The following is a 26,279-nucleotide window of genomic DNA, read 5'->3' on the forward strand; positions in this document are numbered from 1 at the left end:
GGAAGGTGTGGTGCTCAGGCCTCTGGAAGCCCGTCCTTTCTCCTCCTAGCTGAGCGTGGGTTGGCTTTTTGTTTTTTTGTTTGTTTTTGGCTGCACTGCATGGCTTGTGGGACTTAGTTCCCTGACCAGGGATTGAACCCCGGACCTCGGCAGTGAGAGCACAGAGTCCTAACCACTGGACCACCAGGGTGGCTTTTATCCTCAGTTCTCTTTGAATCTCTTTTCAAATGCAGATGCCTCCAGCTGCCCAACTTCTTTCATTTGGCCATCTAGACTTCTGACACCTTGCTGTGAGTTAGTTTATTAGATTTCTTTCAGAGCTGGGTGGCAAAGGGAAGGGAAATGGACGAGGGAGCTTTGGAGTGCCCCTGGCTTCTGGGGAGGGGCCCTCCCAGGTTCTCCAGCCCCCACAACAGTGCTGCCACACCTTGCTGGCAGTCCCTCACTCACGTGGTCCAAACGGATCTCCAGTGCCTGCTCTGGCCCAGGGACCTAGGGGGCTGCAAGCACCGTGTGCACAAACGTGCCAGCGTCTTGGGGTCCTCCTTCCTCACAGGATTGTCAGCTGGGCAGTTGTAACAGCCAAATGAAATTTCATTTTTGTAGGTCACAGCTTTGAAATAGCTTCAATTTCCTATGGTTCTACTGCTGAGGGAAGTTTGAGGAGTATTGAGATCACTGAAAAAGGACACAGATCTCATGGGAGGGGTCAGGAAGGAAACTGAGGCCAGAAGATGAGTAGGAGTAAGTAAGCCAGAGAGGAGACTCGTTACAAAGCTACAGTGGGAGGACACTGTGGCACAGGCTTAGGGCGGACGGGACAGAGTCAAGAGGCTCGGACAGGCTCACATATGTATGGGAACTTAATTTATTACCAAGGTGGTGCTGCAGAACAGCGTGGAGAGAAGCACCTTTTTTTTTCTTTTTTTAAAAATATTTATTTATTTATTTTATTTTTGGTTATTTTTGGTTGCGTTGGGTCTTCGATGCTGCACGCGGACTTTCTGTAGTTGCGCTGAATGGGGGCTACTCTTCGTTGTGGTGTGCAGGCTTCTCATTGTAGTGGCTTCTCTTGTTGAGGAGCACGGGCTCTAGGTGCGCGGGCTTCAGTAGTTGTGGCGTGTGGGCTCAGTAGTTGTGGCTCGTGGGCTCTAGAGCGCAGGCTCGGTAGTTGTGGCACATGGGCTTAGTTGCTCCGCGGCCTGTGGGATCTTCCCAGACCAGGGATCGAACCCACGTCCCCTGCATTGGCAGGCGGATTCTTAACCCTGCGCCGCTAGGGAAATCCCAAGAAGCAGCTTTTAAATAAATGGTGCTGGGACAATTGGATATAAATGTGGAAGAAAAATGCAACTGGAGCCTGTACTAGTTATTATTGATGTGTAACAAATTGCCTCCGAATATAGCAGCTTGAAACAACATTTATTGGGGCTTCCCTGGTGGCCCAGTGCCTAAGACCCTGCGCTCCCCATGCAGGGGGCCCAGGTTCAATCTCTGGTCAGGGAACTGGATCCCACGTGTCACAATGAAGAGTTCACATGCCGCAACTAAAAAAAAAGATCCCGCACGCAGCAACAAAGATCCTGCGTGCCGCAACGAAGACCTGGCACAGCCAAAGAAATAAATGTTTTTTCAAAAAGCAAACAAAACCCCAGCATTTATTATCTCAATCTCTGTGGGTCAGGAGTCCAGGAGCAGCTCAGCTGGATGATTCTGGCTCAGGATCTCACACATTTTCTGAAGACTTGACTGGGGCGGGGAGTCTGCTTCCAAGCTGACTCCCTTGCCGGTCCCAGTGGGAGGTGGCTGGCTTCCCCCAGAGTGAATGACCTAAAAGGGAGAGCAGGGATGTCTCAGTCACAGTGCCTTTCACATCCTAATCTTGGGTGTCACACTGTCACGTCTGCCACACTCTGTATTCATTATAAGCAAGTGACTAAGCGCAGCCCACATTTAAGGGGAGGGGAATCAGGCTCCACCTTTTCAAGGGAAGAGTGTCACATAACTTGTGGGCATATTTTTAAACCACTATAGATTCCCTACCTTACACTGTACACAAACACTAGCTCCAGGTGGACTACAGACCTAAATGTGATGGAAACTGTGCTACTTTTAGAAGATAATGTAGGAGACTAGTCTTTAGAAAGATGTCTCATCTGATTAATTCTTAGAGAACTGCAAATTGGCTGCAGGGCGATACCACGGCCCACACACCAGAGTGACAAAACGAATATGTTTTGTATAAACCAACTGGAATGTTTCTCCGTTGCTGTTGGGACTGTAAACTTGTACCACTTTGAAAAGTAGTTGTAGCATCCATTGATTCATGTCATATAGGCTGCAGTTGGCTGCTGTGCACCAGTGTCTGTGGACAGGGTGTTCACGGCAGCCTGTCATTCACAGGCCCACACCCAAGCTGCCCTAGGCCCTCAGAAGTGTACCCCGAGCTGTGTAAACAGGCCTGTAGTGGACTGTTACTCAGCCCAAGGCAGAAAGCCTAGGGCACATACCTCAGAAGGGGTGGATCCCACGCCCATGATGGGAGTGAGGTAGCTCAGAGCATGAGGCCCAGCCCCACCTGGACGTTCAGCCGGCCAGCACTGCGCTCTGCTGTTCCGAAGGTGTATGGGGGTGTGCAGGCGTAAAGAGAAGCCAGGTGGTGACCACTGCGAGGGGGAGTGGAAGGAGGGCTCTGGGGAGCTGCTTGGCACCCTCATGGGGTGGAGCTCACGTGGTTTTGTGTTTCCATTTTATGTGCATTGTTTTTTTTGCACTTTCTGTACTTGTATTTTTTTTTTTTTTTTTTTTTTTTTGCGGTACGCGGGCCTCTTACTGCCGTGGCCTCTCCCGTTGCGGAGCACAGGCTCCGGAAGCGCAGGCCCAGCGGCCATGGCTCACGGGCCCAGCCGCTCCGCAGCATGTGGGATCTTCCCAGACCGGGGCACGAACTCGGCAGGTGGACTCTCAACCACTGTGCCACCAGGGAAGCCCCTGTACTTGTATTGTTGACTTAAAACAGCCAGTTATTTTATCAGGAAAATGGGTTTATTTTAGAGGAGCAAAGAATTGCAATTGAGGACCTGCAATCCATGGGGAACCACAGGCAAGTCTGGAGAACGAAAAGAAGAAACTCTTTTATAGAGGAGAAGGGGAGTTGGGAGGGGCTGTTCTAAACAGAGTCCATTGGAGGAAACTGGGAGTTTGAAGTTTAGTGGTTTTTCATTGGTTGAGCTGTTGCCGGGCGGGGAGAAAATCTTCCTTCCTCCTGCTGGGTAGTAAGCGGTAACCTTCCTCCCGCTGGGTCTGCAGCTGAGGTGGAGTGACAGGGTGTGAGAGCTCCCCCTTCTGGCCTCCTGACTCCATTTTATTTTATTTATTTTTAATTTTTATTTATTTATTTTTTGGCTGTGGCTAGCGGGATCTTAGTTCCCTGACCAGGGATCGAGCCCAGGCCCCCTGCAGTGGAAGTGTGGAGTCCTAACCACTGGACCGCCAGGGAATTCCCCTGACTCCAATTTAAATGAGGTTTCTGTTTATTAATTTTCACAGTATCACACTTCACAATAAAAAGTTTTTAACAGGGCACCCCAATACGTGGGGAAGCCTGTGTAGGAGCCCATCCCAGGCACAGGGACCCCTGTTCCTCCAGACCTGAGAGGCAGGGCATGCAGGACCGACACGAGGTCTAGCCTGGCTGGACAGTGGGGCGATGGGCAGGGCTGCTGAGTCTTGGCTGGGATCCTACGCAGGCCCTGGGCCCAGGATGTCATGGGCTGTGTAAGAAGCATGGACCTTACATGGGGCCAGCAGGGCCTTAGGACCGTTTCACGCACGGGGGAGACTGGGTTGAGCCTTGCGATTTCAATGCCCTGGGGCTGCAGTGCGGAGAGGGGCTGGACCCCCGACTAGGAGCAGGGCAGCGGGTAGAGGCCCTGTGAAAGATGAAGACCCAGTGGGGGCTGGGGGCAGGAGTGGGCTGGAGGGAGGGGCCCCAGGATGGCACTCTGGCCTCACTTCTGGTGCTGTCACTGCCCCTCCTTGAGATGAGGGTCCAGCCATGCCATGGGTCTCCTCACTCCCGCCCTTACCTGCTCCCCAGTTCTCACAGCTGCCAGGTGTGCTCCTCTGGGCCTTCGCACCAACCTTCACTAGGCCCGGCCGCTGCTTCCTGCCCGTGAGGTGGGCACCTGGTAGCTGTGTGGGTCACCCGCCGCCCTTCCCTCCAATGCCAGCCTGGGAGGAGCAGGGCCGTGAGTGCTGCTGGTGGGTGGGGGGCGCGGGAGACGCTGGCCTCCTGCAGCCCAGGTCTGCCTCGGTGACGGCTGTGGTGTCGGGGTTGCCGCGCCACGCAGCCCAGGTCTGCCTCGGTGACAGTTGTGGTGTCGGGGTTGCCGCGCCACGGCGGCCGTGACCGGTGCTGAGGGCGCTCCCGGTGCAGCGGCACTTCCTAGGGGTCCTTGGGAGCCCTGAGGCCGAGCGCTGTGGGGGCTGCTGGGGGCCGGGGCCACAGGAGGGGCTGCTCATGGCGGGTTCCCCAGACCTGTGGGCCGTCAGGAGGCTCAGGCTGGGGCACGGTGAGAGACTGGGGCCTGGAGGAGGGGCCCCTCAGGGCCGGGGACCCGTAACACCAGCCCTGCATTGGCTTTGAGAGGCTTGTGCGTCTGGAAGGACCTGTGAGCGTGTCCGGCTGGGTGCGAGCGCGGCCGAGGGGCCCAGGGCTGGTCTCAGAGCGCATCCTGACGCGTGCTAAGTGCGGGCTGTGCGACGCTGCCCCTCCCCAGTCTGCTGCCAGGTGCTGGGGAGGCTGTTAGCGCCCTTAATTCTTGAGTCCACGCTTCTGCTTCTGTGACCAAGCGCAGCCTGAAGCCTCAGGGGATCGGTGTGGATGCGGCACTCGAGTCCCCAGCCCAGGTCCCAGTTGGCCAGCTGTCCTGGGAATATCCTCTGTAGCGCTGTCCCCCATATAGGCCCAGTGTGGGGCCCGGACACGTTTCTGTTGGGGACAGTGCCTGGAGTGGGCGGCTGGTGGAAGGTGTATGGTCCACGGGCACCCCCGTGAGCAGGGACAGTCACGGTCACCCCGCGCCTTCCCTAATGCTCGGTCTCCCCACGGGTGGGCGGGCAGGTGCCGGTGTTTTGGGTCGCGTGTGCATTTCCCTGATGACTGTTGACCTGGGGCCCCTCCTTGTGTGTATTGATGTGAAGGGGCTCCTGAAGTCTTCGGCCCATTTTCCAATTTGGTGGAGGTTTCTTAGTGAGGTTTTTTTTTTAAGTGTTTATTTATTTATTTATCTTGGCTGTGCTGGGTCTTAGTCGTCGCACACGGAATCTCCGTTGTGGCACGTGGGATCTAGTTCCCCGACTAGGGATCGAACCCGGGCCCCCTGCCTTGGGAGTGCGGAGTCTTACCCACTGGACCACCAGGGAAGTCCCATTTAGTCGTTCTTTTTATATCAATTGTTTTTACCATTTCCTACTCTGTGGCTTGCTTTTTCACTCTTTTTTAAATTTTTTATCTTTTGCGGGGATCTTAGTTCCCTGAACCCGTGTCCCCTGCAGTGGAAGCACGGAGTCTTAACCACTGGACCGCCAGGGAAGTCCCTTCACACTTTTAAAATTTCAGTTTGAGGAGAAAGGGTTCGGGAAGCCCCGAACCCTTCCCCTGTCCCCAAGGGCACATGGCTGTGGTGCAGAGTCTGGTCTGGGACACAGGCGTGGACGCACTCCATTGACCCTTTCAGATTTTACCAGTTTTACGTACACCCAAGGGTGTGCGCACACAGGTGCGATCTGATCACTTGTGTCGAACGGTGTGACCACCACAGTCGAGGACCCTCGGCTGCCCTATGTGGCCCTGGCCACCTCCTTCCTCACCACACCCCCACCCCATTGAGAATGCTGGGTGGACCGGGCCACGCAGGATGTGACTGGGGGAAGAGCAGAGCACCGTCCATATCCATCCCGGCCGTGTGCATCTGTCGTGGGCTCTTTTCATCGTTGAGGGGTGTTCTGTGGGGTGGGTGGACCGGAGTGTGGTTAACCATTCACCCAGTGAAGGACATCTGGGTAGTTTCCAGTTTATGCATGAAATTGCTCTGAAATTCACGTACAGGTCTTTGTGTGAACGTTAAGTGTTCATTCTCTGAGATAAATGCCCAAGAGTGCAGCTGCAGGGTCATATGATAAATGCATGTTTAGTTTTAAGAAACAGCAGACTGTTTTCCGAGTGGCCGTGCGCCTCCCATCCCTAGCAGCGCTGGGCGAGACCCGTCCTTGTCCCGTCCTTGCCGTCTGACGGCCACTGTGATTTCCGTTTGCATTTTCCCAGTGGCCAGTGCTGTTCCGCATCTTCTCGTGGGCTTTGCTGCCATCCGCATCCTCTTTAGTGAAATGCCTGTTCACATTTTGCCCCTTTTCTAATAGGAGTGTCTGTTTTCTCACTGCTGAGTTTTGAAACTTCTCTGTGTCCACTAGGTAAAAGTCCTTTGTTCTGTTTGTGGTTTGCAAATATGTCCTCCAGGCAATAGCATGTCTTCTGGCGCACTTCACAGGGTCTTTAGCAGGACAAAACGTCTAAATTTTGATGAGGTCTATCTAATTTGTCATTTATGGACTGTGCTTTTGGTGTCCAGTCTTCATAGATGCTGTGCTGCCTCACCTTTCATGTGTAGGCGCACAGCTCACCTGGGGGTGGGGTCAAGGTGAGCTTTTGCATGTGGCTGTTCAGCTGTCCCAGCGCCATTTATTGAAAAGACTTTTTCTGCTGCTCTGCAGTGTCATAAATTGAATGTCTGTGCATGTGTGACTTTCTGGACTCCGTTCTGTTCTGTCCGTCTATTTCTCTATCCCTAAGCACTTCAGATTTGTCCCTTTTTAGGATTGTACTGACAATTCTTGCCCTTTGGCATTTCCTATTAAATGGAGAATCAGTTTGTGAATTTCAGATAGAACCAGTGGGATTTTGACTGGGATTGCATTGAATCTTAGATGAATTTGGGGGAAAATGGCATCTTTAGAGTTCAGTCTTTTGACCCCTAAGCGCAGTGTGTCCCTTTTGGTCCTTCTCTCGTGTTTCAGTAAGGTTCAGTGATTTTCTGTGTGGAGACCTTGTACATCTTTTATTAGATTTATTCCTAGACATTGATGCTTTTGGACACTTAGTATTATAAATACCATCATTACAATTTTTTATCTTCTAACTGTTGCTGGCATTTATAGATATAATAGATTTTTGTACATTAACCTTGTATCTATCAACGGGACTTCCGTGGCAGTCCAGTGGGTAAGACTCCATGCTCCCAATGCAGGGGGCCCGGGTTCGATCCCTGGTTGGGGAACTAGATCCCGCATGCAAGCCACAACTAAGAGTCTGCATGCCACAACAAAGATCCCGCATGCCACAACTAAAACCCGGTGCAGCCAAAATAAATAAATAAATATTTTTTTTAAAAAACAACTTGTGTCTATTACTATTGCTGTGTTCTCATATTCTAATAGTTTTCTAGGACCTTTCAGGTATTTATCATACACAATATGTCATTCACAAATACTGAGTTTTTTCCTACCCTTCTTGTTCTTTTATACGTGTACGTGTGTATGTATGTGTGTGTGTGTATATATATATATATATATATGTATATATATATATGTATGTATTTTGGCCGCAGCACGCGGCTTGTAGGATCTTAGTTCCCTGACCAGGGATCAAACCTGGCCCCTCAGCAGTGAAATCGTGGAGTCTTAACCACTGGACAGGCAGGGAGTTCCCCTACCCTTCCTATTCTTATTCATTTTCTTTTTCTTGCCCAGTTGCACTGGCTAAAAGCGTTAATACAATATGAATAGAACTAGTGATAGCAGACATCCTTGTCTCCTCCAGAAGGGTTTGCTGCTGTTTGTGAATTAGGTTGGGAGCATCACTCTGCCGAGGGCAAGGGTCCAGAGGAGAGAGCTGATGCTGAGAGATTGTCCTGGAGGATCCTGGGGTGGGGCTGGAAGGCCCTGTGGGTGGGCGCAGTGGCTGGTGACTTTTCCACAGGGGTGGATGTCCTCTTCTGATGGCTTCTGTCTTGTCAGGAAACGTGTCGGTAGCTGAGTGTGAGGATGCAGAAGAGAAGGGGAGAGGGAAGCTGTAGGGTTTTCTGAAGCTTTAGCGCTGTCGTGTCTGAGCGGGGTCTTCAGTCAGCAGCTTTGCTGGTACATTCAGAGTTGGGGCCGTTGCGTTGGGCCGCGCCTGGGACTTTCTGACAAGCTCAGTGAAGTGGCAGGGCCAGGGAGCGTGTGCTGATGGGGCTTGAAGCTGCTGCTTGAGGACACGTCATCCTGGGGCTCTGGGGCGCTGGAGGCAGCAGTGAGCTGGGAGGGGTGATGGGCAGGGAACCGGGTGTTGAACCGAGATGCCGGGGTGGGGTTGGGGGGTTACTGGAGGTGACAGGGTCCAGGGCGTCGTTGAGGCAGAGGATGAGGTCACTGGCAGGAAGAAGAGGTCAACACCGAGGGGCAGGGAGCTGAAGGGTGGCGCACGGGAGTTCAGGCCTGATGCAGCGGTGCGGCGACGCCTCGGCAAGGGCTGGGGTGGGGGGTGGGTGCGGCCGACGGGCGATGGACGCGTCAGCCAGGACTCTTGGGGGGAGCAGGGGGAAGGGGCTGCAGGCTGCAGCAGGGAGAGGGGTCGTGGCACTTCCAGGCCTGGGGGTGAGGCGGGGAGAGGAAAAAGCAGCCCCGGAGAAGGCTGGCGGGAAGGGAGCAGGGAGGAGGGGCCGCGGTCAGGGGAGAGCAAGGGCTGAGTGATGGGGCTGAGGGCGTGGGGTGATGCTGGAGCCTGGCCCCGGGGGAGGGTGTCAGGACTGGGGGGGCAGAGAGCAGGGTCAGGAGACCCCTCCTCTGTGCCACGTCTCTCACGAAGCCTCTCTCGCCTCCCGCGCACGTCGTCGTCTGAGACTCTCAGGAGGTGGGGCCCCCACCACGTCCGAGCCCACTGCTCCTCCGCCTCGGGGACTGCTGCTGGGCCGCCGCGAGGAGACCACCTGTGTGCCTGCAGGGCAGCCCCTTGGCCGAGCAGGTCCGAGGCTTTCTACACTTGAGTAGTTACTCAGGCGCGTCCTTTAGGGCTGGCGCTCTCAGCCTTTGTGGTCCAGCCGCGGGTGCCGTCCACGCTCACGTCCTACTTCCAGTTTGCATGTGTTGATTATCAGGGAGTTGAGTATCTATCTGGATGTTTCCAGGGGGATCCGTGCTCTGTCCCTGTGTGCGGCCGTCATGATTGACGTGAGGACCACTTTGTCCTGTTTACTGCAAATGTTTTTACTCAGTTGACCGTTTGTCTTTTGATTTTATAGGTTTCGTTTTGAATTGTTTTGTTTTTACAGTGCAGACATTTAACAAATCTAGTGCAGTCGGATGTATCAGTTTTCTTTTTGGTTTCTGGGTTTTGTGTCAAGCTTAGAAAGGCTTTCTTTCCCCTTTGCTGGGGTCACACAGACGGTCTTGCCTTCTTACTGCTGGCACTCCTGTGGCTTTATTTTTCCTGCGGCTGTGTCAGTGACGCATCTGGATTGGTTCTGGTGTGAGGAGAGAGGTGGCGTCCCGCCCTGCCGCCCACTGGAGCAGGCCTTCCCTGAGGCCCCCGCTCAGTTCTCCCGTCTGTGCCTCTGCTGACCACTCACTTGCACGCACTCTCTCCTGGGCGTCCTGGCCCCTGCTCGCGTGGACGCTGCTCGGCCCGCTCCTCAGGCCTCCGTCCTCCGTCTGCCCCTCACTGGTGCTTTCCTCGCATCAGGCAGCCTGTCCTGCCCTCCGGCTGTGGCTCCTCTCCTGTCCACCGCTGCCGGGGGTGTGTGCGGGTCCCGTCGTCTCTCCTGCCAGGTCCCCCCACCCCCCAGATCCGATCACATCACTCATTTGTCTGGAAGCCTCTGGGCTCCCCGGGCCCAGGCTGAGGCCAGCTCCTCTGCTGACCCTGGCACGGGCTGGTCCTGTTAGTCCCCGCCCCCCGAGGCCGCACCCGATACCTGACAGGTGTGCTCACACCTGCCCTCCCTGAACAGAGCCCCAAATGTTGTTCCGAAGAGGTTTACCTTCACGTGGCTCAAAATCGAAACAACAGGAGTGACCCAAAGCTCTGGTGCCGCCCGCCTGCACCCCCGCCCCGCCCCCGCCCCGCCTGAGGCCGTTCCCGTTGCTTCTCTCCTGTCCTGTGTTTCTGATACAGGTTTACGTGTGTGCTCACACAGAAGTTGCTTATCATGTACAGATTTTGCACCTTTTTTCCTTCACTGAACAGTTTCTTAGTGACCTTCTCATGAGGGTGCATAGGAGGCTTCCTCATAAGCCCCTTAGGGCCTTACTTAATGACCCTTTGATAGACGTGTAGGACGAAAGGCTGCTGCAGTGAGGGGCCTGATGGTAGTACTGTGGGATTAGCTTCTAGAACGTTCTAGAACAGGCCTGCTGGAGGCAGGTGAGTGCCCCTGGGGACAGCCTCCCTGGCCGCACCCCCAGGTCGGCTCCTCCATGGGTCCCGCACCAGTGCGAGGAGGAGCCCGCCGCCCACCCACCCAGCTGCTTGGCTCCTGGCCTCTCCGTCCTTGCTGCGCACGCCTCCCAGTGCCCCCAGCCCAGCCCGCCCCGCTGCTGCTGGCGGTGCCCCCGACCCCTCCCTGGGCCCGTCAGGTGGGCCCTCCTCCCCACCAGCGCACGTCCTGCGCCTGCTCTGAGGGCAGACCAGTTTTCCTTGTGCCCCGACCCTAGGCCACCCCCAGGCCAGGCCCGTGGGGCAGGGCTGGGGACGGCACGGCCAGACCACTGGCGGAGTGCCTGTTGTGAGCCGGACCCTGCCCTTGGGGCGTCGGGTTCCCTCCCTGAGCAGGTCCCCACCCGAGGTCCCAGCACGTGGCCCTGGGCATGGACCGGGTGGGCCCCCAGCTGGCTGGTCCTTTGCGGGACGAACAGTGCCCTTGGTGGACTTGTGCCCGCGGCAGCCGGATATGCAGCGGGGATGGGAGGCTTCCCAGGTGAGCCGGGCTGGGGTGGAAGGGTGAGGGGATGGGGCAGGGGGTCGGCCAGGGGTGAAGCCCAGCTACTTGTGGTCCCCGAGCAAACAGACACCCCGCCTGCAACGCGGCGCGGTCAGCTCTGCCTCGGCGTTTCGGCAACCAAGCCCCAGCCCCTCGCCCATGACATTTACATGCCCTCACCTGCTGACGGGCACGTTTGTGTGTGTGACTCTGCAGGATGGCGACACACACTTTGCTCTTCCCAGAGTGAGGAGCAGCTGGTCACTCCCCATCTTCTGCTGTCGTAGATAAAGCCACAAGGAAAACCAGCTCCAGCAACCCTTAAGCAGGACAGGGATGCGAAGCCCCCAGAACCTGAGGGGAGGTGGGCACCCCACTCCCCCTCCCCCGCCCCTTCATCTCTCCTTTCCTCTCTCTGAGCAAAGCACAGCCTCCCTGTCCCTGGGCGAGTGAAGGGACACTTCCCGACCCTCAAAGGCTCTGGGGTCTTGCTACGCTGTCCCTGATTCTCACAGATGCTGGGAAGTGGGCATGAGAGGCAGGACGGTGGTGTCGTCAGCAGGGCCCCACGGGTTTAGGCCTCAGTTCCCCAGGTGGGAGATGGGGATAATGACAGGGACCTGCCGGTGCTGGGGCTGGGACTGTGGTTGGGGAGGGGCCGCTGAGACACTCAGGCCAGCGTGTGTCTGTCCACACCGAGGGCCTGGGCTGGGGCCCATAAGCCGGGTGTCAGGGGTACTCTCCACAGACTCTGGACATAAGTGCCGTGGGCTCAGAGGATGAGGGGCAGTGGCCACTGTCCTTCCAGAAGGCTCCTCCCACCTCAGCCCCACACTCCCATGCAGCGCCCCAGGCATGGAGCTGAGAAGTGGAAAAATCGTCCAGATTATCTCTGTTTGACATTCCAGGGAGGCTTGGGGCAGGATTTGTGGACTGAGGCGGCAGCCGCCCTGCTTGGCCCCCTTGGCCTGGGTGTGGTGCGGTGGGCAGTTGTTGGGACGCCACTGAGCTGTCCTGGCCTCTGTGGCTCAGCTGAGGGGTGAGTCTTGCAGCTTGGGGGGACCGTTCCTGGACTGCGTGGCTAGGAGGAGGCGGAAGAGTGGGGCTTGAGGAGGGGGGACAGGCGGAGAGCTCAGACTCAGCCTGGGGGGGCCGGGGGCTGGGCACTGTGCTGCCCCCCGTGGAGACTGTTCCAGGGTGGGCGCCCACTGCAGCGGGGTCCTGACACTCCCTGGGGTCACCTTTCTCTCAGAGGAGGCAGTCCAGCGGCCCAAGGACCCGCCCAAGGTCACATGCAGACTGTCCTCAGGCAGCTTCCAGCAAGGAGTGCTGCTAAAGGGGCCCAGAGGGGCCCTGGGGCCCCCAGAGTAGGGGGCTGAGGACCCGGTTGAGCTGCTGCAGCCCAGCAGGAGACCAGAGTCTCCAGTGTGCAGTGCCCGGGCCGTTGGGGGCCCACAGGGAGCAGGTCTCTATCCTGAGCCCCGTGCTGCCTGGGGCACAGGGGTGGGCCTGGGTGAGCCTTCAGATCCTGCCCCACATGTATGTTCATGGGTGGCTTTCAAAATAAGAAAACAACAGCTAGAAAACACAACATCTGTTCAATTTGAAAAGCTGGTGGTTACTCTATTTTAGGTTGTTTTCTGTCCCCTACCCTGCTCCCCCGCATGCAGGGGTCTTAGCTCCCCGATGAGGGAATCGAACCCGTGCAGTGGAACCATGCAGTCCTAACCACTGGGCCATCAGGGACGTCCCCTCTAGGGGAATTTCTGTAGGACGTGGGCGTCAGAATCTCTTTTTTTCCATAAAATGATGGGGTAGATGACATCTCCTAAATCTTGTCAAACTTAACAAAATCGGGCTGTGGCTCTGATGTTGGCGCCCATTTGGAGAAGATGGTCGCTGAGGCCCTGTGAGCCCGCTCTGCTATGGAGCCTTGGCCTGCAGGGGACCTCCTCCCTCGTGGACAGGTGGGGGCAGCATCCTCTGTGACGGGGTCGGGGGTGGCCCTGGGCAGAGTGCGTTGCTCCTCCTTCCCGCGTCTCTTGGGGCAGGCTCTTCAGAGACCTACCCCAGACAGGTGAAGATCCCATGTGTGGGCTGCAGGGGGTCCCAGCTCCCTCCAGGGGAACCTGAGGCTGCCTGTGAGTGGCCAGCAGGGAGGGAGAGTCTTACAGAGCCAGTGAAAGCCCTGCCACGCCTTGGGTTTGGTCTGGGATCCACCCCCAGCCTAATGGGTGGGGAGTTGCCACGGTGCCTGCAGGCCTCCTGCCTGTCTCGGTCAGGGCAGAGGTGGGACTTGGGGGATCCAGGCAGGGGGGCTAGGCAGCTCATCTGCAGAGGTGGCCAGTTGGGGGCTGTCCGCCTGGAGGGCTCTTTCCTGTCCCCTGGTAGCCTCTGAGGCCTGGCTCGCAGAGCGGATAGCTGGAGTACCAGCAAAGTCCAGGGCGAGGCAGAGCTGTAATGCGAGGCTCCCAACACACTGGGGGTCCCGGGGCAGGAGGGACCTGACCTCACTTGATCTGGCCCAGGACAGTCCCCCTCCAGAAAGAAGGGGGCACTCACTGAGACCCCTGAGTACAAGTCTGGCCAGAAGAAGCCTGGGTCAGTCTCTAGATGGCCACAAGGTCTGGCCGAGTGGGAACGGGGACTCCCGGTGGGCAGGCTGAGCTGCCGGTGGGTACCTTCTAGGTGGAGCATGGCCATGGCCTCCCGAGGAGTGTCCTGGGACCATGCCTAGTGAGCACACCGGGCGTGCTGCGCAGGACGGGCCATGGTGGGGACTGTGGGGCTGTGCCCCAGCCCAGCTGCCGGCCCACCTGTCTGTCAGGCAGGCCACCTGCGCCTGCGTTCACACAACCAGGGCTTGGACCGCCGCCCAGGATGGCAGAGGGAAGCAAAGCACCGAGTGGCCTGAGCTAGAAACAGAAAGCCCGGCGAGGAAGAGGCCCAGACTCAGGTGTTGAGGAGCTGGGGTGCGGGGCAGGCCAGGCCAGGCCCTCCGCCCTCCGCCCTCCGCAGCTGTGGCCGAGCAGCAGGGCGGCCCGGTGTCCAGGCGGCAGGGCCTGCTCTCGGGAAGGCCTAGGCCGCACAGCGCTCGGGGAGTCCGGGAGAGCCCAAGGAGAAGGTGACCTTGGCCAGCCGGCCCGGCCCAGGGCGCACAGGTCAGGGGCGCTGCAGGGCAAGGGCTGAGCCGGAGGCCTCGAGGGGCCGCCTCTTAGGAAGGCCGCAGCGAGCTGGCAGTGCCGGCCCTGCGCCCCTCTCTCAGCCGCACAGCCTGCAGGCCCTTGCTGGAAACGGCGAGCGTGTGGGCCAGACTGCGGGCACTGCCAGCCCCCTCCCCTCTGCCAGGATCTCCCGGGCAGGGCTCGCCCTCACACAGGGCGGGGCTCCGGGTGGAGCCGTCGCCGCCGTCTGGCCTTGACGCGCTTCCTGCTTCCTCCTCTCAGGCCAGCGGGAGCGCCTGCCGTGCACAGCTGGGCCGCCGGCTCCTGCGAAGGGGACGCCTTCCTGAAGACACAGTTGCCAGGCCCGCTGTACCCTCGGTGCCCTGGCTGCTTAGAGAGCCTCGGCCCCAGGCGCTGGGGGCCGGACCCTGGGACTCTGGACACACGCCCGCCCGGGCCCCCTGTGGCCACACCTCCTCGTTAGCACCGACCCCAGAAGGCTGGGGGTGTGGGGAGGGAAGGCCCCCGCCATGGCTGCTCCTAGACCCCACCTGGTCCCCTAAGGCCTGTTAGGTGAGAGGGGCTTTTAGGGCTCCCGGGGCCTCTGCCCCTTGCCCTGGCCTCCTCTTCCCCTCGGCAAGGCGCCAGCGAGCTGCAACTCCGTTATCTGGGTCATTAGCTTCAGACCCTGAACTGAGGCTGGCCGGGTCCAGGACGAGGGAGGGAGGCCTTGTCCATCGAGCAGCCGAGGTGCCAGGGCCCTGGGAGGCCGGCTGCAGGCGCCCTCCCTTGCTGCCCTTTCTGCCTGGGGCCCGGGCCCCTCATGGCTGCCCGGGTCTGGTCACAGCGGGGGGCCTCCTGACCCAGCCTTGCCAGGGGCAGAGGACACTGAGCCTTAGAGAGGGGATGCCCCCCAGGGCGCCAGTCCAGCCAGCTGCCCCGCCTCGCAGGCCCAGCCTGGCCCCCGCGCTTCCCCGTCCGGTGCCCCCAGCAGCCCCCCTGGCAGGCAGCCCCCGCCATGGCCGAGCACCTGGAGCTGCTGGCAGAGATGCCCACGGTGGGCAGGATGAGCACACAGGAGCGGCTGAAGCACGCCCAGAAGCGACGTGCCCAGCAGGTGAAGATGTGGGCCCAGGCCGAGAAGGAGGCCCATGGCAGGAGGGGCCAGCAGACGCAGTCACAGAAGGAGGCGGCCGACGGCCGGCCACAGAAGCGGGTCCTCTTCCCCCCAAGCGTTGCCCTTCTGGAGGCGGCTGCCCGGAATGACCTGGAGGAAGGCGAGTGTGGGCCAGCCATGCACGGCAGGCAGCCCTGTCCCTGTCCCCCGGCGCAGGCCTCGAGAGGTCCGCCAAGGGCGAGGCCCAGCGTCCTTAGCCACAGACCCCAAGTGGTGGGAGCCCCAGGGTAGCCCTCACAGGCCAGCCTGCGGAGGCTCCTGCAGTGAAGGTGAGGCCTGAGGGGGTGGGCGGGGGCCCTGGGTGGGCTGGGAGCCGCCCAGTCTTCGCCGCCTCTGGCCAGGGTGCTGGGCTTTGCTCTGGACACCTGCTTGCCTAGGTCCTGAGCCTCCATACAGGAGTACGGTGGAGCCCACCTGGGCAGGTTAGAGCACGGGGAGTGGGGCTCCCGGTACGGCCTGGCTCCCTCGATGCCTGTCCCTGGCTCTGCCTCTGAGTTCTCTCTTCTTCCCATCAGAACCTTCCCAGACAACAGGCCTGAACTTTGGGCAGGCTTCCTGTTCCTTTCCTGTGCCCACATGCTCACAGCCCCTCTGCTCTCCTGGGAGGCTCCCGAGGGCGCCTTCTGCCTCCCTCCAAGGCAGAGGCCTCTGCCGTAGAAGCTGGGGTGCAGAGGGCAAGGAGGGGCAGGGTGTGCCCCAGGCCGGGGCATGGGAGCTGCGGGGAGGGTGCAGCCAGGGAGGGCCAGGCCCGGGCACCTTGGGCCCACACTCTTGGCTACAGCGGTGCAGGGCTGGGGGGCTGCAAGTGCCAGAGAAGGGGTGTGTGTGTGAGTGTGTGTGTGGGGGGTGTGAGTGTGGGTGTGTGTGAGTGTGTGTGTGTGTGTGTGTGTGTGAGAGAGAGAGCAAGAGAGGAAGGCTGGGGGAAGCATGGGACCTGACAGGGATGGCTGACAGAAGGTACCAGCACCCAGGCCCGGGGGACGACAGTGGAGGTGGCTGTCACACAGGAGGGCCCTAGTGCCATGACTCAGGAGGGCGCCCTGCTGGAAGGTAGAGGCAGAGTGCTGCTGTCTGTACCCCACTTAGGGGCCCAGCTCCTGAGCCCTCGGCCTGGGCTCTGGTGTCCCTCCTGCCACCTGTACCACCGCCTCTCTCCCCATCCTCTGCTCTCCCAGCTACACACAGCCGTCAGCCCAGGTACCCCAGGTGCAGGGACCTGAGCAGGATGGCGCTGGCCTGTGGTGGGACTCCTGTGCCCTGAACGTGCCCCCCTCCTCTCTGCAGTCCATCAGTTCCTCGAGAGTGGGGTCAGCCCTGACCTGGCCAATGAGGACGGCCTGACCGCCCTGCATCAGGTCAGCCTCGCTGAGGGTGCGAGGAGAGGACGGGGCCCCGGCCCGCGGCTCGGGCACTCAGGCCACGTGCTTTGCAGAGCTGCATCGATGACTTCCGGGAGATGGTGCAGCAGCTCCTGGAGGCTGGGGCCAAGGTCAATGCCCGTGACAGTGAGTGCTGGACACCCTTGCACGCCGCGGCCACCTGTGGCCACCTGCACCTGGTGGAGCTGCTCATTGCTGGGTAGGGCCCGCTGGGAGCAGGTGTGGCTGGAGTGGGCGTCTCTATCAGGGAGGGGCTGCAGCTGGGCCAGGGCCAGGCAGGACCTTCCTTGCAGTGGGTAGTTCATCTGGAGACACCGCCCAGGCATCTCATCTCTGTGGGAAAGTGTGCCTGGACCCTGGCCTCTTGTGTTCCCACTGACCTTTGCTTACCCTGCCGCACCCTGGCGTGCAGAGTGGGACCTGGGCCGAGACCACGGATGCTGCCACCCCAAGGGAACTAGCACGTATGCAGGGCAGTGTGGTCCTCCGCCTGCCAGGCTGCTCACACCACGAAGAGCGTGGAACTCCTTGAGGACAGGCCTTGACCTGCTCTGGTCTCCTGGCCTTCCCAGGGTCTGCATAGAGAAATGCCGTTCTGGTCAGAGCCACGAGGGAGAAATTGACAAGGGGATACCTGGACACAGGTGGGGCCGTTAACAAGGAGGGCGGAGCAGGGCTGTGCTCCTGAACAGCCGCCTTGGTGAATGGAGAGGGTGGTCAGCTTCGCCAGGACCCAGGAGTCCCCCGCTGGCTGGCCGTGGAGCAGTCTGGGCAACGCTGGTGGGTGTGGGGGTGGATGGCAGTGGCTCCCGTTTGCACACAGATGCCTTGGAGTGGGACGGGCTGGGTGTGCAGCGCCACGGGGCAGCAAGGGGGTGCGCACAGGCGGCCCCTAGCCCCACTCCATGCCCCTCCACAGTGGGTATCCAGCCTTGTGTTTCGGGCCCTCCTTCAGCTCCCCACAGTGCTCTCCTGACACCCAGCCTCTCTCCCCACCACCTTCTGCTGCCTGGGGCCCCCAGAGTCTTGGCACCCCCTCGTGGCAAGTGGGCCCACTGTACATGTTCATGGGGGCAGAGGGGTGCCAGGAACCTGAAAAATCAGACTTGGTGGAGACTGCAGGACAGCCCACCTGGCCCCAGGACAGCACCCAGGGCCAAGGGGCCGCCTCTCACTGCGGCAGGTGAGGTCTGGGCCCCTCTGAGGCAGCCCTAGGTGGAAGGCCTCTGAGAGGGTCCTGGGGGCCTACGCTGGCGGAGAAGGGCCCTGTGACCAGCGCCCCATCCACCCTTCCCGCAGTGGTGCCGACCTCCTGGCAGTCAACACGGACGGGAACATGCCCTATGACCTGTGTGAGGACGAGCAGACACTGGACTGCCTGGAGACGGCCATGGCCAGCCGTGGTGAGTGCAGCCCTGCCTGCCTGCCGGGGCAGCAGGGCGCAGGGCGCGGCGGGTGGTGTGCTGGGGGTGGAGCCCTGAGCCCGCTGCCCCGCAGGCATCACCCAGGACAGCATCGAGCGGGCCCGGGCCTTGCCCGAGCTGCATATGCTGGAGGACATCCGGAGCCTGCTGCAGGAGGGGGCAGACCTCAATGCCCCCCGGGACCACGGCGCCACGCTGGTGAGGACGGGGCCACGCGGGACGCAGGCAGGGGAGGCTGCTGCCGGGACGCAGGCAGGGGAGCCTGCTGCCGGCCGAACCAGGGCCGGGACTCAGGGGCCGGCGGTTTGCCTGCAGCTACACATCGCCGCGGCCAGCGGGTTCGGCAAGGCGGCTGCCCTGCTGCTGGAACACGGGGCCAGCCTGAGCACCAAGGACCGCGACGGCTGGGAGCCGCTGCACGCAGCGGCCTACTGGGGCCAGGTGAGCACCTGCGGGGCGGTGGGGCCGGGCGGGCTCGGCGGCTCCGCAGGCTTCAGCAGCCCGGGCTCGCCGGCCCACAGGTGCAGCTGGTGGAGCTGCTCGTGGCACACGGGGCTGACCTGAACGGCAAATCCCTGATGGAAGAGACACCTCTCGGTGAGCCTGGGGCCGCATCCTCCCGGTGTAGGGCACGGGCGGGCGGGCGCCTGTGACCCTCTGGCCACTCCTCCTCAGACGTGTGCGGGGACGAGGAGGTGCGGGCCAAGCTGCTGGAGCTGAAACACAAGCACGACGCGCTCCTGCGCGCCCAGGGCCGCCAGCGTTCTCTGCTGCGTCGACGCACCTCTAGTGCCGGCAGCCGGGGGTAAGTGCCCGCCCCTCCCACCAGGCCCCCGCGGGCCCGCCCAGTGCCCCACCCCCGGGCCCTCAGCCCCCCTCTGCCCTCCCCTCGCCCCTTGGGCTCTGCCCCGGGCTTGGTCCCTGCTGATGTCAGCTGGCAGGCCTCCGTGCCCGCCGGAGCTCGGGGCAGAGTCCGCAGGGAAGGCGGTGTCACCCCCCCCCACTCCTCCTGCCCGCCCCCTCCCAGGAAGGTGGTGAGGCGGGTGAGCCTGACCCAGCGCACCAGCCTGTACCGCAAGGAGCACGCCCAGGAGGCCATCGTATGGCAACAGCCCCCGCCTACCAGCCCGGAGCCGTCAGAGGAGGATGAGGACCGCCAGACAGACGCGGAGCTCCGGCGGCCGCCCCCCGAAGTGAGCCCCGCCCAGCCGTGCCCCGCCTCCCTCCGTACCAGCCTCAGGAGCTGGTGGGACCAGTGGCCCTGCCCCCATATGCAAGACTCGCGCCCCGTGGGCGGCAGCTGCCGCCCCCACCCGCGTTTCTGCCCTTGGACCGCCACGCAGCCCGGGACCCCAGGCCAGAGGGGACCCTCCTGATGGCCTCCGGGGCCTGTGCTCCCCACACAGGAGGAGGACCCAGAGGCGGCCAGGCAGCACAACGGCCGAGTGGGGGCGCCCCCCGGGCGGCACCTGTACTCCAAGCGGCTGGACCGAAGTGTCTCCTACCAGCTGAGCTCCCTGGAGAACACCACCCCTGACGCCCTGGTCCAGGCCAAGGCCCCCCACACCCTGGCAGAGCTGAAGCGTCAGCGGGCTGCCGCTAAGCTGCAGCGACCCCCGCCTGAGGGGCTCGAGGCCGCTGAGTCTGAACTGCCTGTGGACACTGAGACCCCCCAGCTGGAGTGTGGCTCCGGGGCTGGTGGAGACCCACCCCTGCTCAGACTCACAGCCCCCTCAGAAGCAGCCCGCGTGGAGAAGAGGCCGTGCTGCCTGCTCATGTGAGGGGCTGGCGCCTGGGTGGCCAAGGCCCCACTGCCAGGCCCAGGGCCGCTGCTCTGCCGCAACGTGTGTTCCGGGCTAGGCTGCCAGCCCCCTCCTTCCTTGGGGACGGGCCTGTGGCAGAGGCTGTGCCTGGGGAACACCTGGCTGCGGAGACCTACTTTCATTCTGTGACTCAATAAAGGGCCGTTCCGCCACCTGCCCTGTCGCGTGTCTCAGCTGGGCCGCCACCGCCATGGTGGGGAGCTGCCGTGTTGCTGGGCCTGGGTGCGCCTGGCCCTGTGAGCACCTAAGGGCTGTGGGCACGTGCTGGGGCTTGCCTGTGGTGCCCAGCCCCTGTGTGGGCGTGAGGCCCACGGCCCCTGGCAAGAGGCCGAGTGCTTCTTGCACCCTGCCTCCCCAGCCTCCTGGAGACGCCTCTGCAATTCTTTGCTTTCTTGAGGGGAACAGGGAGCTTCAGAAGGACACTCCTTGTTGGCCAGGGCTGGGAGTGTCCATGCTGGAGGGGCAGGGATCCTGGCTTGGAAAAGGAGAGGGTATTTTCCGTAAGACTCTTGGGCAACAGCCAGAAGGTCAGAGTGCTACAAGGCTGGCGTTGGAAGCCTCCCTGGTGGGGGGCAGGTTCCCCGTTCCTGGCGTGCGGCCCCGATCTCGGGGCCTGGCTGCCAGCTTCTGCTCAGGCCGGCAAGCAGGGCCTGCTGAGGCTCTGAGCTGACCGGGCACGATGTGTCAGGGTGACAGGGCCCCTTCGGGGCCTCACTGGGGAGGGCTGGGGCACTGCCAGCTCATCTGTCCAGGGCAGGTTGCTTGGCATGGCCACCAGTGCTGGGTGGCATGGGCTTGGGTCACCCTCTCCACTGGACATTGACCCGGCCAGCCCAGTGTCCACAGGCCGCCCCCGTCCCTGAGCATCCGCGGTTGGAGGGGTGTCCTCCGCACAGCGGTGGGGGTGGGGGCCGCGGGGAGGCTGCTGGTTAAATTTAGAGTGTGGGGCGGTGCACTGCCCAAGGTCCACTTGCCACCACAGCTGCCACATGGCCCTGCTGCCAGGGGGCGGGCGGGGCCTGGCTCTGCCTGCGGCTGGGCCCATATTAACCTGTTCTCCAGCCCGGGGCCCAGAGAGGCCTGCACACTGGGAGGCAGAGGTGGCAGCGGCGGCAGCAGAGCAGGAGACGCAGGTGAGAGGCTGCCGTCTGGCCTCCCGTTTCCTCTCCAGCCGGCAGGAGCAGAGGGGCTAAGCCTTCCCCAGGCCTGACCAGCCAGCCACAGCCCCGCTCAGCTGAGAGGGCCTGCTGCTTCCTGACCCTCACTGCAGAGCCAGATCCTGGCGCTGGCGTGGCGTATCAGCTCCCTGCAGGGCCTGTGGAGGTGGGGCCCTGAGGGCTTATCACGGCTCGCTTCCCACTCTCTCCACCAATCACGAGCCACAGGGAAGGGAAGCTTAGGTCACCCTGCCTGTGGTGTGGCCCCAAGGGCAGCCCCAGGCTGGTGTGTGTTTGGTGAAAGGGCACGACAGCAGCCCAGAGCAGCTGAGGTGTCCAAGGGCCCTGCGAAGGCCCAGAGCTGCCCTGCCCCTCCCCCAACACCCCAACCCAAAGACTCCAGCCTTGCAGCACTGATGGGGGACCGAGGTCCGGCCCCAGGGCTCCTGCTGCCCCGGGCCATGGTCCCCAGCACAGGAGGGGCCAGATGGAACCCCCGCATCTGAAGCCTCACTCCCCTCGCCAGAGAGCCCCAGGATTCCTGAGGCCTGGCTCAGTCACCCGGGAGACAGGCCTACTCTGCTGGCCCCAGCAAAGACGGGGGCGGGGGGTCCAAAAGGGTTAGGCCTCGGCCGTGCCCTACTGGGGTACATCTCCAGAGGCCCCAGGCCTCATTCTCCCCTCCAGGTTCAGCTCTGCCAGGCTCTGCCAACCCCTCCGGGCACTCGGCCCACCTCCCCTCCCCCAAGCCTAGTCCCTCAGAGCTGCTGGACCCTTCCGTCTGTCCCTACCTCCCATGTGGCTCTCCTGCTCCCCTGTCATGGGGACACTGGGCGGGCACTGGGCCTCACCCCAAGCCCCGCCTGTCTTCTCACCCACTCCCTGTGGGCAGAACTGTGCCCAGACGGGTGGGGCGGGGCGGGGCCTGGCGGGCCCGGCTCCTTCAGCCTTTTCTGTCCCTTTCAGTGGGGCCAGCAGGCTGCAGTGAAGTGGGTGCCCCCTTCCCAGCCCTGACCAACCAAGCCGGGACCCAGCTTCCCTCACCCACACTTCTGGATCCTGACGCCTCCTGAGTCTTCTTCTTGCCCGGTCCGAGCAGGGTCATGGCCTTGAGAACAGGTGACCACAGTCAGGCTGCAACGAATGGGCTGAAGGAGAAGGTGCTGACGCTGGACACCATGAACCCGTGTGTCCGGAAGGTGGAGTACGCGGTACGAGGCCCAATCGTGCTGCGCGCACTGGAGCTGGAGCAGGAGCTGCGCCAGGTAGGGTCCTGGGCCGCACCACCGCCTCAGCGCCGCGCCGGGGCGCTGCTGGCCCCACTCTCCCCCCACCCCTGAGCCGAATAAGACAAGGCCTGTGGGAGCCACAAAGTCCGTTGTCACTGCCCACGACCCCCCTCCACCCCGCCCCCCCCCCCCCCCCCGCCACAGGGCGTAAAGAAGCCCTTCACTGAGGTCATCCGAGCCAACATCGGGGACGCACAGGCCATGGGGCAGACGCCTATCACCTTCCTGCGCCAGGTGAGGCTCAGTACTGCCCTGCACCCCTTCCCTGTCAGCCCACATGCCCTGGCCCCAGCACTTGCTCCTCCCAGGTCCTGGCACTCTGCGTCCACCCTGATCTCCTGAACAGCCCTGACTTCCCCGACGACGCCAAGAGGAGGGCGGAGCGCATCCTGCAGGCATGTGGCGGCCACAGCCTGGGTGAGTGCCAGAACCTGCCGAAGCCCCAGGGAGGGGCAGGGGTAGGCGCTGGAGGAGGCTGTCCCAGGAGACGGTGGATCTGCCCGCTGGAAGGGGCGGGTCTCCTCGGGAGGGAGGCAAGGGGACCTCACCTGTCCCACCCGCACTCCCACCCTGTCCTTCCTGTCCCCGGGCCCAGGGGCCTACAGCATCAGCTCTGGCACCCAGCTGATCCGCGAGGACGTGGCGCGGTACATTGAGCGGCGCGATGGAGGCATTCCCGCCGACCCCAATAACATCTTCCTGTCCACGGGGGCCAGCGACGCCATCGTGGTAGGCCGGGGCAGCGCGGGAAGACACCGCGGCTCCTAGTGCGTGGCCGAGCGGGTCTGCTCGTCCTGGCACGGCGGCGCCCGGGGCGGGGGACGGGTGCAGCCCTCGGCCCGCCAACCCCGCCTCCCTATCCCACCCGCAGACGTTGCTGAAGTTGCTGGTGGCCGGCGAGGGTGGCACGCGCACGGGCGTGCTCATCCCCATCCCTCAGTATCCACTCTACTCCGCCGCGCTGGCCGAGCTCAACGCGGTGCAGGTGGACTACTACCTGGACGAGGAGCGCGCCTGGGCGCTCGACGTGGCCGAGCTGCGGCGCGCGCTGCTCCAGGCGCGTGACCACTGCCGCCCCCGCGCGCTCTGCATCATCAACCCCGGCAACCCCACCGGTGCGCGCCCCCACCCGCCCCCGCCCCACCGCCCTGGCCCGAACAGGCACCCCTGCGCTCTGCGCCTGGGTCAGCCTGGCCCTCCGCCCGCCGCCCCGCGGAGAGCAGCGCGCCCCCTCAGCTGACCCCGGACCCGTCTGTGCCCCAGGTCAGGTGCAGACCCGCGAGTGCATTGAGGCCGTGATCCGCTTCGCCTTTGAGGAGGGGCTCTTCCTGTTGGCCGATGAGGTGCTGGCCGGGGCCCCCGCAGGGAGGGGTCGGAGGGCGGCGGCGCGCGCCCCCGTGACGCACCCCGCTGTTGCCCGTCCGCCCGTCCAGGTGTACCAGGACAACGTGTACGCCGAGGGCTCGCAGTTCCACTCGTTCAAGAAGGTGCTCACGGAGATGGGGCCGCCATACGCGACGCGGCAGGAGCTCGCCTCCTTCCACTCGGTCTCCAAGGGCTACATGGGCGAGTGCGTGCTGGCCGGGCGGGCGGGGCCGGGCACCCGGGCCGCGGCCTGGCTCACTTCGCCCGCCAGGCCGGCCCCTCCTTGCCGGCCCTGCCTCGACGCCCGCCCTCGCCTCGCAGGTGCGGCTTCCGCGGCGGCTACGTGGAGGTGGTGAACATGGACGCAGCGGTGCAGCAGCAGATGCAGAAGCTGCGGAGCGTGCGCCTGTGCCCGCCCACGCCGGGCCAGGTCCTGCTAGACGTGGCGGTCAGCCCGCCCGCGCCCTCCGACCCCTCCTTCGCGCAGTTCCAGGCGGTGAGTGGGCGGGGCCGCGGGGGGTCAGGGCGCCGCGCCCCTGGCCCAGCCTGACCGGCCCTCCCTCCACGGCCGCAGGAGAGGCGGGCGGTGCTGGCCGAGCTGGCGGCCAAGGCCAAGCTCATGGAGCAGGTCTTCAACGAGGCTCCAGGCATCCGCTGCAACCCGGTGCAGGGAGCCATGTACTCCTTCCCGCGCGTGCAGCTGCCCCCGCGTGCTGTGCAGCGCGCTCAGGTCCGGCGTGCGGCGTGCGGGGCGGGGCGGGGCGGGGCCCGCGCGGCCTGGGACGCCCCGCCCTGACCCGCCCCCCCGCCCGCCCCCAGGAGCTGGGCCTGGCTCCCGACATGTTTTTTTGCCTGCGCCTCCTGGAGGAGACCGGCATCTGCGTGGTGCCTGGCAGTGGCTTCGGGCAGCGGGAAGGCACCTACCACTTCCGGTGAGGCTGGGCCCCCGCAGCCCCTCCCCGCGACCCCCACCCCATTCGCTTACCTTCTTCCCCCTTTTAGGATGACCATTCTGCCCCCCATGGAGAAGCTGCGGCCCTTGCTGGAAACGCTGAGCCAGTTCCACGCCAAGTTCACCCGCGAGTACTCCTGAGGACACCGCTGGGGGCCAGGCTGGACCGGCAGGGACGACCCCGGGCGGACAGTGCTCGGGTTCTTGGGGTCTCTGGAGCCCTCTGGACTTGCTCCTGCTGCCTGTGTGGCTGGGCCCCCCCTCTCTTCAGGCCCCTAATAAAGCAGTGGGCTGGCTTGGCTGCTTGCAGGCTGTGTGCACACCTGTATGCGCCCCCGCAGCCTTGTCCACTCCTGACTGCCTTTCTGTGTGGGGTTCTGTGCAGGCCTGGGGGCCCAGGAGGAGTGGTCAGGGAGGGCTTCCAGGGGAGGTGACCTTCTTACAGGATGGATTTGGCGGGATGGGGTGAGCACTGGGAAGCGGAGTGACCGTGAGGACTCAAGGGGGCAGTCTTGGTTCCCGTAACTGGGCGCGGGCAGTGGTGCTGCCACTTTGGACAGCTGGAGGAGCGGTGGTGCCGGCCCAAGAGCAGGGAGGGGAGGAAGAGCAAACGGGTCTCGCTTTGTCGTGTTGTGTGTGACATCCACGTGCAAATGCAGTTCTTGGGCTGGGAAGCAGTGAGAGGGGAGGCCCCCTCCTGAGCTGGGGCACCCAAAGGCAAGTTCCGGGGAAGAGGGCACGGAAGATGCCGAGGAAGAGGTGCCCTGTGGAGCTCTGGGCTGAAGGACCTGGGCTGGGGGCTGGCGGGCAGCCTTGTGTCCTTGACACTGGCGTGCGAGGACGTGCATGCCAGACACTGTTGTGGATCACTGCACAAAGGGCCCTCTCTGGTGGGCACTGTAGTTCCCATTTCATAGATGAGGAAACCTGGGCCCCCAAAATGTGTGGAAATGAAAGGAAGCTCACTCCCCGTGGCCTCAGCAGCTGACGGAACGTCTTGGCTCAAGTGTCTGCGAGTTGGTCTAGATGTTGGCAGGCCTCAGCGACCCACGGGCTTAGGGAGAGTATTGGCCAAGGCCCCAGCTCCACTCTGGATGAGGTTCTTAACCATAGTCCCTGCTTCACTATCTCCGCTGGGCCTCCGGTGCCCCACACAGCAAGGCTCTAGACAGGAGAGGACGGGAGGCGCAGGTTTCTCGTCCCAAGGCCAGCTGGGGTCAGGCTGGGGCCGGCCTGGACTGGCTCTCCTGGCCTTGTCGCTAGACACTAGAGGGCGTTTCGGGCAGCAGCCGGGTGCCTCCTTGGGCTGAACGTGGGCTCAGGCCTTTCCCACGAACTTCCTGCCTTCCACGACGCTCTGTGGCCACTGGCCTGGGGAGGGCGCCGAGACCACTAGCACAGCGAGGTGAGGGTCCAGCACCCGATGTAAGCGGTAGTAGACAGTGGGTCCTCCGTGGAGGGCCCAGTGGACCCTGCGGCCACCAGACTCCAGGTGAGACACCAGGAAGCACTTCCGGATTGTTAGGGTCTGGGG

The 26,279-nt window shown here is 62.4% G+C and overlaps 2 protein-coding genes and 1 long non-coding RNA gene across 14 annotated transcripts in view; 2 read left to right on the forward strand and 1 right to left on the reverse strand.

Annotated features, from left to right (window-relative positions):
* Window positions 1-20,156, forward strand: part of PPP1R16A (protein phosphatase 1 regulatory subunit 16A) — a 28,997-nt gene extending 8,841 nt beyond the window's left edge. For 5 of the 8 annotated variants that reach the window (XM_030876110.3, XM_060287578.2, XM_030876111.3 and 2 more), the window contains exons 2-8: window positions 14,462-15,456; window positions 16,641-16,711; window positions 16,789-16,934; window positions 18,035-18,756; window positions 18,835-18,964; window positions 19,187-19,352; window positions 19,566-20,156. In XM_030876110.3, the coding sequence (XP_030731970.2) occupies window positions 15,198-15,456; window positions 16,641-16,711; window positions 16,789-16,934; window positions 18,035-18,756; window positions 18,835-18,964; window positions 19,187-19,352; window positions 19,566-19,940 (1,869 nt within the window). In that variant the 5' untranslated portion in view covers window positions 14,462-15,197 and the 3' untranslated portion in view covers window positions 19,941-20,156. The remainder of the gene's footprint in view (window positions 1-14,461; window positions 15,457-16,640; window positions 16,712-16,788; window positions 16,935-18,034; window positions 18,757-18,834; window positions 18,965-19,186; window positions 19,353-19,565) is intronic. The other 3 variants (XM_060287582.2, XM_060287581.2, XM_060287580.2) reach the window with 3 other exon arrangements.
* On the reverse strand, window positions 12,613-24,525 carry LOC138842399 (uncharacterized). 3 transcript variants are annotated; one of them, XR_011376876.1, is made up of 3 exons: window positions 23,705-24,525; window positions 15,210-17,310; window positions 12,613-14,503 (listed from the first exon to the last, which is right to left on the reverse strand). It is a non-coding gene; the product is annotated as an uncharacterized lncRNA (long non-coding RNA). The 3 variants fall into 3 exon arrangements; XR_011376875.1 differs by lacking the exon at window positions 23,705-24,525 and adding an exon at window positions 18,720-19,036; XR_011376874.1 differs by lacking the exon at window positions 23,705-24,525 and having other exon boundaries at window positions 15,210-22,526.
* GPT (glutamic--pyruvic transaminase) lies at window positions 21,772-26,115 on the forward strand. 3 transcript variants are annotated; one of them, XM_030876106.3, is made up of 11 exons: window positions 22,097-22,404; window positions 22,573-22,662; window positions 22,737-22,845; window positions 23,024-23,157; window positions 23,300-23,543; window positions 23,692-23,771; window positions 23,862-23,998; window positions 24,115-24,289; window positions 24,368-24,523; window positions 24,613-24,725; window positions 24,796-25,015. In XM_030876106.3, the coding sequence occupies exons 1-11, from the start codon at window positions 22,243-22,245 to the stop codon at window positions 24,884-24,886; spliced, it is 1,491 nt and encodes a 496-aa protein (XP_030731966.2). In that variant the 5' UTR covers window positions 22,097-22,242; the 3' UTR covers window positions 24,887-25,015. The 3 variants fall into 3 exon arrangements, with proteins under 3 accessions (XP_030731965.2, XP_060143570.1, XP_030731966.2); XM_060287587.1 differs by lacking the exon at window positions 24,368-24,523 and having other exon boundaries at window positions 22,095-22,404; XM_030876105.3 differs by lacking the exons at window positions 24,368-24,523; window positions 24,613-24,725 and having other exon boundaries at window positions 21,772-22,404; window positions 24,796-26,115.
* The last annotated feature ends 164 nt before the right edge of the window (window positions 26,116-26,279 follow it).

This window comes from Globicephala melas, chromosome 17 (assembly GCF_963455315.2).
Source record: "Globicephala melas chromosome 17, mGloMel1.2, whole genome shotgun sequence".
NCBI classification, from domain to species: domain Eukaryota; kingdom Metazoa; phylum Chordata; class Mammalia; order Artiodactyla; family Delphinidae; genus Globicephala; species Globicephala melas.

Coding starts and splice junctions, on each gene's coding strand:
- GPT (XM_030876105.3), top strand. CDS start 22,243: ATGGCCTTGAGAACAGGTGACCACAGTCAGGCTGCAACGAATGGGCTG. Junction 23,158..23,299: donor GGGCCAGCGACGCCATCGTG/GTAGGCCGGGGC, acceptor TCCCACCCGCAG/ACGTTGCTGAAGTTGCTGGT. Junction 23,999..24,114: donor TCCAAGGGCTACATGGGCGA/GTGCGTGCTGGC, acceptor CTCGCCTCGCAG/GTGCGGCTTCCGCGGCGGCT.